This window comes from Lutra lutra, chromosome 7, assembly GCF_902655055.1.
Source record: "Lutra lutra chromosome 7, mLutLut1.2, whole genome shotgun sequence".
NCBI classification, from domain to species: domain Eukaryota; kingdom Metazoa; phylum Chordata; class Mammalia; order Carnivora; family Mustelidae; genus Lutra; species Lutra lutra.
The window spans coordinates 120,117,967-120,137,677 of NC_062284.1; the positions used below are offsets into that span (position 1 = coordinate 120,117,967).

Below are 19,711 nucleotides of genomic sequence, written 5' to 3' on the forward strand. Positions count from 1 at the left end.
GCCACCTGAAAACCAGCTGGTTCACTAGAGGGCAGCAAACAACACATCAAAGAGAAAAGCAGGAATGGAGTCTTAAAAGCAGATGAGTAACAACGTGGCTACAAAAAAACTCATTTGAGGTTTCGGTCATCACCATCTGTACTCAGCCCAACCTTAGAATGCAAAAAAAGATCCCTTCATGGATTCCAATGTAAATATCTATCAGCAGAGGACAATTACGTATTTTAAGGAAAGTACAAAAAGGTTAAGGTCACTCAGTAAGTGGCATAGCCTGGATTAATAACACTGAAGCAGTCTGACTCCCTCAGTCCATACTAATAATCACGCCATTATACTTTTCTCCATTACATATTAAGTGAAATAAAACATGTCACAGAGAAATTCATGTGATGCTATTTTATATGTACATATATGGTAGGTGCATATAAATATACATATAATTGTACTTTACAGAGAATGGACATACATGTACATACGTATAAAAAAAATGCCAAGGACACACACCAAACTGGTCTTTTTAAAGATTTTATTTATTTATTTGATAGAAAGGGAGAGGAGAAGCAGGCTCCCCGCCAAGCAGAGAGCCTGATGCAGAGACTGATCCCAGGGCCCTGGGATCATGACCTGAGCTAAAGGCAGACGCTTAACCAACTGAGCCACCCAGTGCCCCTACACCAAACTGTTTTAAGTGAAGTGCTTATCTCCGAGGTAGGCAATGGACAGAACAAAAGGGAGATTTTCATTTTTCTGAATACAAAAACTCCTCTCTTTATTAAGACTCCTTCACAAAAAGCTTCCAGTCCAGCAGGACACACTGAGCATATGCATATACACCTTCTCCCTCTGCAGAGCCCATGAAAATGAAGTAAAGAACTTAAAATTATAATCTCCTAATACATACAACAGCGACTCCAAACTGGGTTTCTAACATTACCCACTAAGGTGCAGGAAGAAAATAGCCAAATAACCAAATATTTTAATCTCTATCCTTAGAGTCCTATTTTTACACATTCTTACATACCACTAATAGCGTAGACATATTTAAGTCAAATACATACAGAGTATAGTAGCAAAAAATGATTCCAGTACACAAAAAATTGTATCATCAGAAAAAGCAGATCACTGATTTAGAGGTGTGAATTAGGAAGGGGATCACAGATGAGTTTTCAACAACCTCTAGAAAACAGAAAATATATGGACAAATACTGCCTGTGAGGCAGAGCAGAAAAGCCAAAATGAGATGCTGGGAAAGTTGCAAGTGAGATAGATGCAAGGCCGACTGACACATTCATTAAGACAAAAGGATTTAGGGATGCCTGGTAGGGATGTAAGGATGCCTCAGTTGGTGAAGTATCTGCCTTCAGCTCAGGTCATGATCCCAGATTCCTGGGATCCAGCCCCACATCGGCCTCCCTGCTCAGTGGGGAGTCTGCTTCTCCCTCTCCTTCTGCTTCTGCTCTCCGCTTGTGCTAGGTCTCAAATAAATAAATAAAATCTTAAAAAAAAAAAAAAAAGACAAAAGGATTCAGTGAGCTCCTACTATATGTCAGGCACTGTTTTGGCCACTCAATCACAGCAATGAATAACACAGAAATCCCTGGTCAGAGAACTTGTACTCTGGTGGGGAGGGGAAGGAGACGGGAGCTCAAAAACAAACAAACAAAACCCAAAATGTATGTAAAAACAGAACATGTTTTGTATTGATGATCTGAGGGGATAAAAATATCTAAACTATGAAAACATAAAATACATATTACATAAGGAGTGCTGTGGCAAAAATAAAGATTTAGAAGAGTGGATAAAGGAGTAGGGGGCTAGGGAAGGCTTCACAAAGACAACTTTTGAGTGAGTTATGTGGACATATGGAAAAAAATATTCTAGGGAAAGGGTGAAAACATCTCAGACATGCTCTTCTTTGAATGCTCTGAAAGAGAAACACATCAAGTATGTCTGGGGGATATCAAGGAGAAGCAAGTGGAGGGAAGGAAAAGGTTAATAGGTGACAAGATCAGGGAAGAATCTTACTTTTAGTTGGAGTGTAATGGGGAGCCACCAGTGGGTTCTGAGAAGGGGAGCAGCATGATCTCACTTACCGTTTAAAAGGATCACTTGCCAATCGGAGAAAGACAACTATCATATGATCTCCCTGATATGAGGAAGTGGAGATACAACGTGGGGGGTTTGGGGAGTAGGAAAGAATAAATGAAACAAGATGGGATCAGGAGGGAGACAAAACCTAAGAGACTCTTAATCTCAGAAAACAAACTGAGGGTTGCGGGGGGAGGGGAGAGAGGAGTAGGGATAGGGTGGTGGGGTTATGGGCACTGGGGAGGGTATGTGCTATGGTGAGTGCTGTGAAGTGTATAAACCTGGTGATTCACAGACCTTTTACCCCTGGGGCTAATAATACATTATATGTTTATTAAAAAAAAAAAAAAAAAAAAAAAAAGGATCACTTCCTACTGTGTGGAACAAACTGTAGGAGGACAAGTTTGAAAACAGACAGACCAGTAAGGACACTATTCCAATAATCCAGGTAAGTCATGGATGATGGCTTAACCTAGGATGGTAGAGGGAGAGGTGATAAGGAACAGTGAATTTAAATATACTCTGAAGGTAGCAGCAGACAGGATTTGCTAAAGGTGGAGGGAAGAAGGAAGGTAAAAGCAGAGAGAAAAAGAGGAAAGCAAAGACAGAGGCAAGGAAGAATGGCCTTAAGTTTCAAAGAAAGAACAGCATTAGGTTTCTGGCCTGATCAACTGGAAAAGTGGTGCTGTGCCATTAACTAAAATGAGGAAGACTGTAGGAAAAACAGACTGGAAGAAAAAATTGTTAGTAGTTAGGTTTTAGACAAGTTTAATTTATTACATATCCAAAAAAAATGTAGAATAAGCAGCTGGATGAGAATTAGGAATTCAGATGCAAAGCCCTGGCTGGAGATACACACTTGGGAATTGACAATGTGGAGATACTTAACCTGGATGAAATGAACAAAGAGGGGCATCCAAGACTGTGAGAAGTGAGGAGCAAAGAAGACTACAAAGAATGTTCAACAGAAAACAAGGGTTTGCAAATGAGACGGCCACACGTTTTCTAAAAATTCAAATGTTTTGGGGTGGCTGCCTGACTCAGTAGAGTGTAAGACTCCTGCTCTCAGGGTCAAGAGTTCAAGGCCCATTTTGGGCATGGAGCCTACTTTAAAGAAATTTTTTTCAAATGTTTTAAGAAAAAGGAACTCAGATAATTATCTGGGGAGAATCTAGATAGCTACTGGGAGTGTAAGAACCTCCAGGAAACTCCTCTTTAATTTCAAGGCCACCTGCAGGTCCTTGTCTGCTTTATTTAAAACAAAACATGCCCACAGCAAAGCTTGGCCCACACAATTCTAGGTAAGTTTAAGCCTCTTTACTGACTTTTCTTAAATGAGGAACTCACACATTTAGAAACATTTTTGAAAAGAGCCTGCAAATAAAGGGAAAAACAAAAAAATAAAAAACAAAAACTGACTCTGGAAAACCATCAATTAGGACACAAAATATAATTCTTTAAAAAGAAAAAAAAATCCTGTAATTATATTCTTTTTTTTTTTTAAAGATTTTATTTATTTATTTGACAGAGAGAGATCACAAGTAGACAGAGAGGCAGGCAGAGAGATGGAGGGAAGCAGGCTCCCTGCTGAGCAGAGAGCCCGATGTGGGACTCGATCCCAGGACCCTGAGATCATGACCTGAGCCGAAGGCAGCAGCTTAAACCACTGAGCCACCCAGGCGCCCCTGTAATTATATTCTTTTGACAAATTTGAAATATTATATCCACAAAACAAGATACATAAACAGACCAAGAAAGACCTTTCAGACATTTTAAAAATATAATTTTAAAAACTTAAATTCGTTTAAAAAAGGAAACCAAAAACAAAAACGGGGGTGGGGGGAGACTAAAGATAAATCAATAAAATATGCCAAAGTAGAATAAGATCAGACAAAATTGAGGAGAAAATAAAAGCAGGAATTTTATCCAATTTCCAAAAGAGAAAAAATTTTTAAAGAAATAATTTAAAGAGAATATCCCACACTAAGAGCATGAATTTTCAAATTTAAAAAGTACACAAACTATTTAGTCCAAAAGTGACTAAATAGCATCTATGTTTACCACAGTAAACTTCAAACATCAAGAACACACAGAAAATCCTAAAACCCTCCAGAAAAATAAATCCCTCATATTCTATAATGGAATAAGAATCACATGGGCTGGGGCGCCTGGGTGGCTCAGTGGGTTAAGCCGCTGCCTTCGGCTCAGGTCATGATCTCAGGGTCCTGGGATCGAGCCCCACATCGGGCTCTCTGCTCAGCAGGGAGCCTGCTTCCTCCTCTCTCTCTGCCTGCCTCTCTGCCTGCTTGTGATCTCTCTCTGTCAAATAAATAAATAAAATCTTTAAAAAAAAAAAAAAAAAGAATCACATGGGCAATCAATTCCTCAGCATAAACATTAGAAGCTTCAAGATAACGAAGCCATGTCTTCAAAGTTTTGAGAAAAATTCAACTTACAATTTTGTACCTATCCAAAGTATCAATTAAGTAAAAGGATATCTTTAGATTTCTAAGTACTCAGAAGAATTTACCTCCCATACTTTTTAAGTTTCTTCATGATGTGATAACAAAATGAGAATATACCGAGAAGACAGTGGGATCCAGAAAATGCAGAGCAAACTCAGGGGAGGAGTTAAGTCCTGGAATGACAGTCTTGAAGCAGATCTAGAGAGCAACCAGTGAGATGAGCAAGAGGACAGACGCTCTAGGATGAAGGTACCTAAGAAAAAAGTGGAACTCAAAGACTTAATAGTATAAAATGACAAATTTTTAGACCATAATGAAGGTAGGCAATACAATACAAAAAGGGGGGGGGGGTAGGGGAAAGAACTTAAGGAAAACAAAAAAATTGTTCAAGAGCAGAAAAATTAAACTTATCTAAGGAATCCCTAGCAAACAGCTATAGACAAAAATGTAAATCTGGCCCTCTAATGAATTAGGTTTTTTTAAAAGAAGATTTTCATTTATTTATTTAGAGAGAGTGAGAATGCATGCTCACATTTGAGCAGGGTGACAGGCAAAGGGAGATGAAGAGAAAATCTTAAGCAGGCTTCCTGCCTAGTATGGAGCCTGATGCGGGGCTTGACCTCATGACCCTGAGATCACGCCCTGAGTGTAAATTGAGAGTCTGATGCTTAATCGACTAGCCACCGAGGCACCCCTATTTATTTAGTCCTAATAATGTAAATATGCTGTTCATTGGTCTCAACTTTTACTTTTTTGTTATCTTTTCTTTTCAGTGTTCCAGAATTCATTGTTTATGCACCACACCCAGTGCTCCATGCAATATGTGCCCTCCATAATACCCACCACCAGGCTCACCCAACCCCCCACCCCCTGGTTCTCAACTTTTAGAGTCAACTTACAAAGCATAGTAGTCTTAACAAGGAAAACAAAACAAAAGGTGTACTTGATCATCTTTGGCAATATAAAAGTACAGAGTTTAGAGCGCCTGGGTGGCTCAGCTGGTTAAGCATCTGACTCTTGATTTTGGCTCAGGCTACCATCTCAGGGTCATGAGACAGAGCCCCACTATGCTGGGTGTGGAACCTGCTTAAGATTCTCTCTCTTCCTCTCTCTGCACACCCCCCAAAAAAGTACAGAATTTAGAAGGTGTGGTAAGAAAAGATGTATTAAGAGTTTAAAAAGGGGGGTGCCTGGGTGGCTCAGTGGGTTAAGCCTCTACCTTCGGCTCGGGTTATGATCTCAGGGTCCTGGGATTGAGCCCCAAATCAGGATCTCTGCTCAGCAGAGAGCCTAATCCCCACCCCACCCCCGCCTGCCTCTCTGCCTACTTGTGCTATCAAATAAATAAATAAAATCGTAAAAAAATAAAAGGAGTTTAAAAAGGGACATAAATATCCTTATCGTTTGGAAATCAAAGTAGACTAAAATAGGGGCATCTGGGTGGCTCAGCTGAGCATCCAACTCTTAATTTCACCTTGGGTCATAATCTCAGGGTCATGATTGAGTCCTTATGTTGGACTCCGAGCTCAGCACAGAGGCTGCTTGTCCCTCTCTCTCCCTCTGCTTGCATTTTCTCTCCTAAAATAAATAAATAAAATCTAAAAACTAAAGAAAAACAAAAAAAAACAAAGCATACTGAATTAGAGTAATCATACAAAAAGTAAATATTTAGATGTATTATTTAAAATGACAAAAATAGGGATGCCTGGGTGGCTCAGTTGGTTAAGCAGCTGCCTTCGGCTGGGGTCGCGATCCCAGCATTCTGGGATCGAGTCCCACATCGTGCTCCTTGCTCAGCAGGGAGCCTGCTTCTCTCTCTGCCTCTGCCTGCCACTCTGCCTGCCTGTGCTCACTCTCTCTGACAAATAAATAAATAAAATCTTTTAAAAAAATAAAATAAAATAAAATGACAAAAGCAGGGGCACCTGGGTGGCTCAGTGGGTTAAAGCCTCTGCCTTTGGCTCGGGTCATGATCTCAGGGTCCTGGGATCGAGCCCCACATCGGGCTCTCTACTCTGCGGGGAGCCTGCTTCCTCCCCTCTCTCTGCCTGCCTCTCTGCCTACTTGTGATCTCTGTCTGTCAAATAAATAAAATCTTAAAAAAAAATGACAAAAATAAGTAAATGAACCAAAAATAGTGACTTAATATATGAGCTTGAAAAGCAGAGGAAAGTGTGAGTTAAATCCTGATACACCATAGCAAAAAAAAAACAAGAAATACTACCTACTGTTAGTGAATGAAAAAACAGAGTTCTAAAGCATATTATGGGATATGGAGAAAATTAAAGACATAAACACAAGCATTTAAAAGTGGCAGCCATTTGGGAAGAACCAATATAGAGAAGAATGAAGCAAAGAATGATGCTTTTTATTTTTAAATTTCCTACACTATTTGATGAGTTTCTAATCTATCAACAAGCATTACAAAGATTTGTTTTTCCAATTTTTCTATGGTAAACATATATTTCATATGTAAAATATTTTATTTAAATGTTTTTTATACAACATATATAAAATAGGAAAACCAAAGGAAATCCATGCCTAGATACATCGTAGTGAAACTGCAGAACATCAAAGACAAAGAGAAGATCTTGAAAGCAGCCAGAGAAAGGACAGATCACCTACAAAGGAACGACAGACAATTAGAATGACAGAAGTCCACTCAACAATAATGGAAGCCAGAAGACAATGGCATAATACATACAAGGTGCTGAGAACAAAGAACTGTTGTCATCCAGCAAAATTACTGCACAAGAACAAGGAGGGAAAAAACACAGATAAATGGCCTCTTGGCAAATTTAGAGCAACAGACCTATTCTTAAAGCAACTGCCAAAGAATAGACTTCAAAAATACTTCAAAACATTGAAGATGATGATCCTCAAGTAACATTCAAGGTGTGAGAACAAAAACTGATAAACATGTAGGTAAAATCAAAATAAACACCAACTGGGTGGGTAAAATAATAATAGTGCCCAATTTATGCATTTAAAAAATAATAAAAATGAAAACTGGAAACATAATGTAAGCCAGAAGGGTAAAGCCTGGAGCTAAGGTATTCTACAGTTAATCTACTTTGGAAATTGGGTCAGAACATTAACTTCTGGAATATGCAATTAAATTTGCATGGTAAGATTTAGGTGCTAACCACTGGATGAACAGAAATGGGAGTGTTTAAACTAGTAAAAAAAAAAAATACAGAGCTGGGGCAATCAATAATAGTTACTAATGAATCTTAAAGGCAAAGAAGAGGAAAAAACGAAAGGCCAATATGAATCAAAAAAGAAGGGTGCCTGAGTGGCTCAGTTGGTTAAGCTTCTGCTTTCAGCTTGGGTCATAATCCCAGGGTCCTGGGATCAAGCCTGTATCGGGGGTCCCTGCTCACTAGGGAGCTTGCTTCTCCCTCTCTCTCTGACTGTCACTCCCCCTGCTTGTGCTCTCATTCTCTCTCTGTCAAATAAATATATCTTTGGCAAAAAAAGAAAAAAAAAAAAGGAAAGAAAAGATGACAGAACTATGAATGGTTTAAACTTTCCAGTAACAGGCAAACTCAGACTGGGTTAAAAAAAAGACAAAAACAATCTACGGGCGCCTCGGTGGTTCAGTCAGTTAAGGGTCTGACTCTTGGTTCTGGCTTAGGTCATGATCTCAAGGTCCTGAGATCAAGCCACATATTGGGTTCCACACTCAGCACAGAGTCTGCTTGTCCCTCTCCCTTGGCTCCCCCCAGAATAAATAAAATCTTTACAAACAAACAAACAAACAACAAGCTAGCTTTGTAATATTTAAGAGATGTATATGCCTAAAGCATTAAAGGTCAGAAAAAAACTGACAACTAAGGCATGGAAAACACTGATAGAAATATAAAGAAATTAAGATAAATTTGTCTTTGAAATGGACAATCTCAAGAACTTCTCTCAATTACTGTTAAGTCAAGGAAACCAAAAACTCATTAAGGTCGAGATTTGAACAACATAACCATAGAGCTGTATCTACTCAATGCAAAATTCTGAATCCAACAATTACAGCCCACTTTCTTTCAAAATGCAATGGAAGAAGTGCAAAATTAATTAACAATTTTCAAAAAATATGTATTACACAGATCACACTGAAACAATCCAATCAAGTCAAGAATATATAATAAAAGAGCAAAAGACAGAAACAAATCCTCCATATACTGTAAATTACAAACACTTTCAAATAGCTCATGGGTCAAAGATGAAGATCATATTAGGAATTAAAGATACTCTGATAATGAAAACATTATATATCAAAATTTGTGATATGCAACAGAAGTGGCACCTCAAAAGAAATTTACAGCTTAAATGTTTACATCTGAAAAGACAAGCAGAGATAAATTGATAATTAAAAATATAGGTGGATATATTAAAAATAAGAACAGGAACCAAAGAAACAGAAAGCCAAGGCATCAAGGGAGAATCGACAAAGCCAGAATTAACGTTGTTAAGTCTTTGAACACATTAGCAAAATAAACTTCTGGTGACAGACTAATCCAAGACAAAAAGAGAAATAGCATGAATACTGTGAGGTCGGTAGGCTAATAAAAGTAGAGACCAGAGAGAGGAAAAAACACTAACTCATGCCAATACATGTATACATATTTAGATTTTAAAAAACATGTTACAAAGCTGTAAAACACAAAGCTTTAAAAACATGTCACAAAACTGTAAAACAGTTAAGTATGGTAATTAATTGCTATTTGCAGAATGTCACTTTGCACTTGCGAATAAACCAATTCACTAAGAGTAGTAAGTCCTCACAAGATGTACTTGATACCATTTCAAATTTTTAACCTTTTACTTTAAAACAAAACAGTAATACAGAGAACCACACAAAACAAACAGTAGCTTAGTGAATTTTATAAGGCAAAACACCCTTACAGCCACCATTCAGGTCTAGAAAATAGAACTGTGCCGCCCACCCCAGAAACTGTCCCATATATGCTCCGTCTCGATCAGTCCTTTCCTAAAGTAACCATTTATGCCTTTTATAGTAACCTAAAATTTCTTTGCGGCTCATAAATATGCATCTCTAGACACTACAGTTTAACTTTGTGAATTTTGTCTTTCAATGTAGAATTCTCAGGCTATTTGACCTATATGGCATCCCAGATACTGTTCTTCGCCTGTTGCACACTCATGATGCGACAAGCAACATATTCCTCTGGCCTCTGTACTTCCTGCAAGCTGAATGCCATATCAGAGCCCTGATCACCCAGGTTCAAATCCTCTGGCAAGAAGACTAAGGTAGTTTGGGGTTTTTTGGTGCAAAAATGGTGATTTTATTAAAGCACAGGCAAAGGACCTGTGGGCAGAAGAGCTGCTGCCAAGACGGAGGGAGTTTTATTCTTTCATCTGGAGGCATGAAATAACGGTTTTTCACTTTTTTAGTAGCCATTAATGATCAGTGCCTAATTAATTCACTGAGTTGGGGGAGGAACCCCAACAAGCTATAATTCTATCATTCTGTTTTCACTTATTAGCTGGAGCAATTTTTTTTAAAAATGCTTTTTCTAGGGGTGCCTGGTTGGCTCAGTCTGAAGAATGCAACGCTTGATCTCAGGGTCATGAGTTCAAGCTCCACTTTGGGCACAGTTTATTTAAAAAAAAAAAAAAAACACAACAAAAAAACCTTCCTCACTAACTACATAAAGGATTGCAAATGTCTATTTTTGGTTGCAGCTATTCAACTCTGGATATAGTACAAAAGCAGCCACAGACAATATATACATGAATGGGCAAGGGTTGGTCCAATAAAACTATTCACAAAAGCAGATGTTAACTCCTATACTATTTGACTATACAGGGACACCATTCTTTAACATAAAAACAGCATAAATGCTCAATAATTTATCCAGTTTTCAAGACAATGAATTAGTATCTATTATCCTCCAGAAGGTGACCAATTAAAGATCTACTTTTAAAAAATATGAAATCATGGGGGCTCACTTGGTCAAGCATCTGTCTTCAGCTCAAGGCATGATCCCAGAGTCCTGGGATCAAGTCCCACATCAGGCTCTCTGCTTAGCAGGGAGTCTGCTTCTCCCTCTACCCCTCCTTCTGCTCGTGCTCTCTCTCTCTCTAAAATACATAAAATATATTAAAAATATAGATATGAAATCATGGATTTAAACCTGTTCGATGGACTTCAACACACTGCGATTCGTACCCTTACTGAAACTCAAATGCTCTCTAGTTGCTCTTTACAAAATACAAATTGGCTCATTTACACTTTCTAGTTAATGTATTTGGCTGTTTTGGAATCTTCCTGTTCTCAGGTCCATCATTTATTGGATTTGCACATAATGCTGCATGGCAAAATGCACAATACAAGGATTTTTTTTTTTTTTTTTTAAAAGAGAGAATGAAGGGACACACAGAATGGAATCATTAAGGCCTCATGAAACAGATCTGAAATGAACCTGAAACAGTTTCAAGAACATAGTTAAGAGGAATGAAAAAATGTATGCCAGCATTAGAAAAGTATGAGTCAGAAATAACATGACGAGCATTCAGTTTTGGCGAGGTTTTTTAAAATTTAGATCTCAACAGAAAAGAAATAGATGTAAACTAGGACCTTTCTTGATAGAACAGAAGAGGTTCTTGACTGGAAAGGCCCAGAGACCAGCTATCCAAACTGACTAAAGGCCAAGCTGATGGCACAAGTCCCAGATAATACATGAGGTGGAAACATCATAATGCTCTCAAGAAGAAATCACATGATTAAAGCACACTTTGACAGGAAAAGTGTTTGTACTGAAGATGGGGTTAGTGGGGGTTGAGAGAAAGGAAGCAGAAAGATCAGCTGAAAGCTAACTGCAGTTAACCCGCAACAAAAGAATAAAGTAGGGCCACTGGGACAACTGGCCAGGTCAAAGAAAGGATGCTAAGAAGTGTCCCAGTTCAGGAGAACAGGGGTACAATTAACAAAAAGAAGAAAAAATGCAGGTATTTTTCTTCTTTCTCAGGACCAGCAAAACACTGGTAATTATTAAGGCTAGATAACCGGGTTCATAGGAATTCATCGCACTATTCATCCCACTTTTAATAACATTAAAAATTTCTGGGGCACCTGGATGGCTCAGTGGGTTAAGCCTCTAAGCCTTCGGCCCAGGTCATGATCTCAGGGTCCTGGGATCAAGCCCTGCATCAGGCTCTCTGCTCAACAGGGAGCCTACCTCCCCCACTCTCTCTGCCTGCCTCTCTGCCTACTTATGATCTCTCTATCTCTGTCAAATAAATAAATAAAATCTTCAAAGAAAAAAAATTAAAAATTTCTGTAATAAAAAGACTTAAGATCCTAAAATGTGTAGGCTTAGACTTTCCTCTCGGTCCCTTCTCATTCTCTCTTTGGGCCTAACGAACACTTTTCTCACACAACTAACATTTCATAAATACCCACTGGCAAATCTTTAATGCCTCATGAAAAAAAAAGTGTAGTAACAGAGAATGACATATCATTTAAATTATTACCTTGGCTCTTTTCTATATTATCTCCCTTTGTTTCCTCTTCTTTAATGGGGGTACTTATTCTGGGGGTCCTGCTTTGGCCCTGGACCATTTCTGCCAGCAATTCTTCTTGAGAAGTTCGAGTTCTGGGAGCAACTGGAAGGGTCTGTTTCTGTGAGACTTTTTAAAAGGAAAAAAGATGGGAAATGTAGATGCAGTAATACATCAAAACTGAGCAGAGAATATGTCCTCTTAAATATAAATGCCTCCTTGGGTTTAGAACAAATGAAAAATTTGAAACGGTTCACAGGTAACACCTTTTTTTCTCATAATATTCCAGAGAGAGATATACCTGACTTCATCTATACACTTTAAACCACATGCCATAAATACATAAACAGACATAGTATTCATTTTTAACCAAATGTAATTTAAATTTTGCTTCATGATCACATAACAACTTCAAATTATAATTTACATACTACAGGTCAAAAATGAGTATCAATGTTATTTCTCAAAAATACATGGGCAATCTCCCACTATTATAAAAACAGGGGGGCGCCGGGTGCCTTAGTCAGTTAAGCATCTGACTCGATTCTGGCTCAGGTCATGATCCCAGGGTCCTGCGATCAAGCCCTACATAAGGGTTTTTGCTCAGTGGAGAGCTTGTTTCTCCCACTCCCCTCTCTCCCTGCTCATGCTCTCTAATAAAATCTTAAACAAACCTAAACAACAAAAAACAACACTCAATATTGTAGAAAGGCAAAGAAATGAAATTTATATAGGTTAGGTCTAGTTTTGGCCTTAGCCTGATAGTCCTCACATGCAAAAGCAGTTTATGTTCAAAGTTAAGTTAGAAATAAGAAGAGGACAGATACCTGAGGTTCGAAAGCTGGTAACTTACAATCTACTTCACTTTAGGAAAGGGTGACAAAAAGAGATACAAAAGAAACGGCAGAAAAATGCTAAACAAACGGTCATCAAATCCATAGCAAAAATAAAATAAAAGTTTTTAGAATGGGCAAGCATCAGTTTTTATTAATCGAAAGTTTTGCACACACTAGCTTCAGCACATGGGGCAGAACACAGAATTTATGACAATATGGCACCCATCATTTAGTTTGCATTTTGGAACAAGTTTTCTGTAAGGTCAGACTATATGTGACTTATCTCCTTTTCTTATCCTTTAAAAACACGTAATACCTTTACATTCTCATAAAATAATTCAGTACTTCCACTAGGACTGGGGCAGGAACATCACAAATGAGTCAATTCTCTGCCTTATATTCCATTAATGGGTTCTACAGGGAAAAAAAAAAAAAGAAGCCAATCTGCTCATGTACTAGCCAAATTTGTCTAACTCTGACCTCTTAATATCCAACTGAGCTCCCTTTTATAGATCATAAATTCCTATCAAATGTTGACTCCAATGACATGAATATGAAAGTCCCACCTTTATCAAAACTCCCTATAAAAATTTTATTAAATATTTCACACATACTATGAAGGGAATAAAAGGCACTACACAGCTGATCAAAGAACTAAATTACACTGACAACTGGAAGTTTCTCAAAATGATCTGTTAAAACCATTCTTCTCTGAAACTCTCTTGGTTCTGACATCTGGCAAGTGTCTTTATTATACAGCTTGGGAAGCAATCAATGCAAGCTTCAAGAGTCAAAGAAAACTCAATGTAAACATAATACATTTGAAATTACCTGTAGAATAGTTAGTTGTTTTTGTTACAGATTCTTGAGCTTCAGATATAGCCTTCAAAATTAGGTTCTTGTTAGCTTGTTTAGAAGGTGGAAGTGAAGGTCTAAAAAAAAGTTAAAAGTATACTGATTAAATTTTAGATTTGAGTTCTTTACATGCTAGCCATCCGTTAGGCCTTTACTACAGCCTTCCCTTAAATTTTGTACAGACTAGTTGTACATTTTTAAGAAATGTCAACTAGACTGGAACATTTTAAACTTTTTAAAGAATGAATCTGGATCACCCCCTCACCCTCCCACCGTATTACAGTTTTTATTCTCTGCAATCTTCTCCAATTTTAAGCAATTTCTCTTTCCTTAATCTGTTTCTCAAAAACCAATAGAAAAGTCTTACGTGCTATTAAAATTTTATTTTCATGATATCCTCTTCAAGAAACCCAGAAGATTCCATCAGGCAATTAAAGATTAATTTAAAGACAATGGTCAAGGTACCTCCTTTCAGGCTTTGCTGGCACCGACACACTGCTGGAGATGCTTCCTGTACGAGACCCACAATCATCATCTTCCTCCTCCTCTTCTCCATCATGATTGAATTTTTTTACTTTAACAACTGAACTTACCACAGGCAACTTTCTCTTCCGAAAGTTTTCTTCCTGCAAGCAGATAAATTTACGCTTACCTAGTCTCAGAAAAAAAACAAAGTTCTATCACAGTGTTTTTTTTCCTCAAGAAAAAGCCAATCATACTGAGAATTCACAAGCTACTTCCCGGTTTCTTATAAAAATGTAAATATTATCCTAAGAGCCAATCATTAGCTGTAACAAAAAATAACGCTTTACATTCATGTATAAACAGCAGCATATAGCACTGTTGAGGAAACTAATAAAATGGAATTACTTCATTGTTTCTAAGTAACTGCCATGGAAAATCTAAAATTGACCTAAAATTCCCCCGAAATTATAAGGTAATGTTATAGCTATCTCAAATGCTGGCATCCCAGGAAAGTAAACAAGATATAAACTATCTGTAGAAGCCAATCGTGAAGTGGAAAATCTGGTGTAGTATGTTAAGGAGCACAGAAATCAGTTTAAAGTAAACTTGCAATATTTGTTTAGTTATTTCACATATATTCAGTACTAAGAAATACCAATTTTCAGTCTAAGAAGTCAGAATTTAAAAGTATATGCAGGGGCACCTGGCCAGATCAGTTAGCAGAGAATGTGATTCTTGATCTCAGGGTTGTGAGTTCTAGCCCCATGATGGGAATGCAGCCTAACTTAAAAAAATAAAAGAACTTTTAAAATGTAACAACAACAAAAAAAAGTATATACAAACCTCAATACTCATTTTTTCTGAGTTGTTTCTGAAAAAGGGACTGTAAGTCTCTTCTAAACTGTTAAGCACGTCCGATTCACACAAACGCCCTGTTTCATATACCCGGCTGTTCTGTGTATCAGATTGCTTGGCAGCATGAATACTGTTTTGCTGCTGCTGAAATTGCATCCTGTTTAAATGAGCACCACTATCTGCATTGCGACTTGCAGGTGGTCGATAAATTTCAATAGAAGGGCGAGAAGAACCATATGTAAGTGTCACTGTAGGTTTTTTTTGAGATAAGGGATTCTCCTGCACAAAATTGAGGTCTTCATCAATGAGATCATCTGGTTCTGGTTTAATATCAATCACATCTTCAGAGGGTGCTGGCTCCCTCAGAGGCTTCACAGTTGACATTAATCGGGTTGCAGCTCCATCATCATAAGTCTGTCTATTTTTAAAAACACATACACACAAAATTATAACCAACTTAGAGCAATAACTTCAAATACTTAAATTTTAATGAAAAAGTTTACTCTTTATGTACTCCATTAAAAACTACTTGTTTTTTTAAAGATTTTATTTATTTATTTGACAGAGAGAACATAAGTAGGCAGAGCAGCAGGCTCTCCGCTGAGCAGGGAGCCTGATGTGGGGATTGATCCCAGGACTCTGGCATCATGACCTGAGCCGAAGGGAGCCGCTTAACTGACTGAGCCACCCAGGAGCCCCTAAAAACTACTTTAAAAGTACTTTTTAAAAAAAAACTTTACATATTTGAGGTAAAAGACAATCATACATAGGTCTTAACCATTACCTTATTGAAAAAAAGAAAAGGGCGCCTGGGTAGCTCAGTGGGTTAAAGCCTCTGCCTTTAGCTCAGGTCATGATCCCAGGGTCCTGAGATCGAGTCCCGAGTCAGGCTCTTTGATCAGCGGGGAGCCTGATTCCTCCTCTCTCTCTCTGCCTACTTGTGATCTCTGTCAAATAAATAAATTTAAAAAAAAAAAAAAAAAATCTTAAAAAAAAAAAGAAAAAAATTGCTTACAACCACCTCAGTATTTCCAAAAATTTCTGAAAACAAAAATTCAAAGATCTAAAAACTAATGTCAAGGTCACATACACATACCCACCTACCCACAGCAGTTCTACACAGGACTCTTACCTGACAGTAGTGGTTTTCTGCTCTTGTGAACTAGTAGAAACCCTGGAATCTCTTTTTTCAGGTCTAGTGCTAGCAACTGCAAGAGGTGGCACTGCAGCTTCATGCCTTCTCTCATCTCCCCGACTGAAACAGCTCTTGTTTGAAGACACATTATTGTCAAAGATGTTAGTATCAGAAGACTTAAGACTGGAAGGGTCTGGAAAGAGAAATAGATGGGCCTTCTAAGCTGTTTTTATTACTTTACTTTGAGCCTTTCCCCTGTTCATCACCAATTTAAAAGCAGTATGTGTTCTTCCACAACGTTTTTAATGGCTGAACATTACTCCACAGATAGTATAATAATTAATTCAATTTACTATTACTGAATTTCTCAGTAATTTTCCATTATAAAACATTAAAACATCCTTGGGGCACCTGGGCAGCTTAGTCAGTTGAGCAACCAAGTAGTGATTTCAGCTCAAGTCTTGATCTCATGGGGAGTGGGATTGAGCCCTATGTCAGACTCTGTGCTTATTAGCAGAGTCTGCTTGAGATCCTCTCTCTCCCTCTGCACTCCCCCACATTCTCATGCATGCACACTCTCTCTTTTTCAAATAAATAAATCTTTAAAACTAAATAAATCAAAGGTGCCTGCGTGGCTCAGTTGGTTAAGCATCTGCCTTCAGCTCAGGTCATGATCCCAGGGTTCTGGGATCCAGCCTTGCACCTGGCTTCTTGCTCAGTGGGGAGTCTGCTTCTCCCTCTCCCTCTGCCTGCTGCTCGCCCTACTTGTGCGCTCTCTCTCTGTCAAATAAATACATAAAATCTTAAAAAAAAAAGTAAATAAACCAATTAAAATATAAAAACATCCTTGAAGCTGAAACACTGCACAAATTCACAATTCTTTCCTTAATTTTCCTTCCCTTGTTTAATTATCTTTAAGTTATATTCAATTTATTGCTCTTGAATCCACCGTTCATGCGCCTCCTAAGAAAGTCCTAATAAACTATTATTTTCAAATTTATGGAATTTTTTCCAAAGCAGCATTAAATGAGTAGAAAATAAACATTAGGAGCACCTGGGTGCCTCAGTCGGTTAACCGTCCACTTTCAGCTCAGGTCACAGTCTGAGTCCTGGGATTGACCCCCCACATCAGGCTCCCTGCCCAGCAGAGAGTCTACTTCTCCCTCTCCCACTCCCTGCTCATGCTCTCACTCTCTCAAATAAATAAGATTATAAAAAAAAAAAAACCCACAAAATGGGTGCCTGGGTGGCTCACTGGGTTAAGCCACTGCCTTCGGCTCAGGTCATGATCTCAGGGTCCTGGGATCGAGTCCCGCATTGGGCTCTCTGCTCAGCAGGGAGCCTGCTTCCCTCTCTCTCTCTGCCTGCCTCTCTACTTGTGATCTCTGTCTGTCAAATAAATAAATAAAATCTTAAAAAAAAAAAACACAAAAAAAATGCTATAGTAAATTCCAAAAACTTTTTAAAAAGATTTTTATTTATTTATTTGACGGAGAGAGACACAGTGAGAGAGGGAACACAAGCAGGGGGAGTGGGAGAGGGAGAAGCAGGCTTCCTACCGAGCAGAAAGCCCAATGTGGGGCTCAATCCCAGGACCCTGGGATCATGACCTGAGCCAAGGCAGACACTTAATGACTAAGCCACCCAGGTGCCCCAAATTCCAAATGTTTTAATGAATCTTACCAGTTGTAACAGAGCGAAGTTTATCTAACACACCATGAAGCCTAAAAGAAAAAAAAAATATATTAAAACTTCGTCTAATTAAGAAAAGATTTTATTTCAACTATCACTTGAAATTTGACATTACAGACTCTACCTTCAGATACAAATATTGATAAATGGCACTAAACAGTATTTAATGGACAAAGTTAAAGAAATGCCACATTAAAAAAAAGGCTTATATGAGTACTATAGAAGTAAATAAAAATCATATTTTTTCATCATTGTTTTGAACATCTATCTTCTGTGCAAATAAGGGAAAAGATATTATTTGACCAGTCTTCGTTTACAAAGAATGTAATTTTGTTTTAAAGACTCCATGTAGCTTATGGTAAAAGATGAAGTAACACAGATATGTAATATAGCTTATTGTTACAATTCCTTGAGCAGAGTTTATTTATATAGTTTCTGAAACAGCTTAATTCTGAGAAATAAAAAACTTGAAAATAATATCAAAACATATCACCTCATTACTAATGCTGTAAACAAGCACAGGTTACAACCTTGTTTATAACACAGACTATCCTAATAGTTAATGTACAAAATAAATATGCCTTACAATCCCTTCCAAGAGGCCATTCCTTTTGAAAATACCAGAAATATCTATCTCATTATAATGTTTCACCCAGCACCCAGTCACATGCTACTGTCCCCTTGGACACAATTACTATAGGGCTCCAAATAATCATAATGGTCCATTTCAGGCTGATGTCAATGAACACTTAACCAGGGAAATAAAGTGTCCAAACAGAGACAAGCTAACTTGCATCAGTATACATTATGGAATTTATGGCAAGATGAGAAAACTGAGCTTGATCTTAAATTCAAATTCATTCAGTCCTTTATGTAAGAAATTAGTCCAAAGCGTTCCATCAAGTTATCTAAGAAAGGATCTCTACCTAGGTCAATCTTCCACAGTGTCCTAGTGGGACTCAAACCCAAAGTGATGCCAAGGCTGAACCAAAAGTCAAGTCCTAAAACACGTATACAAAACAAAACAAACATCTGGAGTGCAGAAGAGTTTAAAAAAAAAAAAAGGTACTCATGATAACTTCATGGTAACTTCCCCAGTCAAAAGTACCACCGTACCATGGTCTGCCTCTCTCTCTCTCTTTTTTTTAATAAGTTCTGGGGACTAAGTGTAAAGAGTGGGTTAGGGTGGGGCGCCTGGGTGGCTCAGTGGGTTAAGCCGCTGCCTTCGGCTCAGGTCATGATCCCAGGTCCTGGGTTCGAGCCCCGAATCGGGCTCTCTGCTCTCTCGGGGAGCCTGCTTCCTCCTCTCTCTCTGCCTGCCTCTCTGCCTACTTGTGATTTCTCTCTGTCAAATAAATAAATAAAATCTTAAAAAAAAAAAAAAAAGAGTGGGTTAGGGAACCACTCTGCAGTAGTTGGCTGTACCAAAAAATTTTGAGAATCAACCACTGAACTTAATGTCATACAAAACTATGTAATCTAAACACAGAGAATTCTGCATGGAATTTCAAGAAAACTTCACAAGACTGGCAAAGCATATAGTGGCCCAGAGGGGCAAAAACACCTTATAGATAAATTTTAGCTTAAAGGTAAGAATTTAACCAGCTTCATATGCCTCTTTAGTGTCTTATTATCTCTCCCAGTCTCTTGACATTCAAAGTAACCAGGCCACTCTGCTCACTCAACTTTTGCTCCATTATCAACCTGTGCTGTAACTGGTGGTTCCCAGAGTGAGGGCACTTAGAAGAGCACTTCCTGATCTATTCTCAGCCACACATTATCCTCCCCCTCCACCCTCACTC

At 38.2% G+C, this 19,711-nt stretch overlaps 1 protein-coding gene across 11 annotated transcripts in view; it reads right to left on the minus strand.

Annotated features, from left to right (window-relative positions):
- Positions 1–19,711, minus strand: part of ZC3H14 (zinc finger CCCH-type containing 14) — a 50,847-nt gene that overhangs the window by 20,855 nt on the left and 10,281 nt on the right. For 9 of the 11 annotated variants that reach the window (XM_047736582.1, XM_047736581.1, XM_047736577.1 and 6 more), the window contains 6 exons: positions 17,901–17,941; positions 16,215–16,410; positions 15,071–15,500; positions 14,228–14,388; positions 13,739–13,839; positions 12,045–12,200 (listed from right to left, as the gene is read on the minus strand). In XM_047736582.1, the coding sequence (XP_047592538.1) occupies positions 12,045–12,200; positions 13,739–13,839; positions 14,228–14,388; positions 15,071–15,500; positions 16,215–16,410; positions 17,901–17,941 (1,085 nt within the window). The remainder of the gene's footprint in view (positions 1–12,044; positions 12,201–13,738; positions 13,840–14,227; positions 14,389–15,070; positions 15,501–16,214; positions 16,411–17,900; positions 17,942–19,711) is intronic. The other 2 variants (XM_047736578.1, XM_047736583.1) reach the window with 1 other exon arrangement.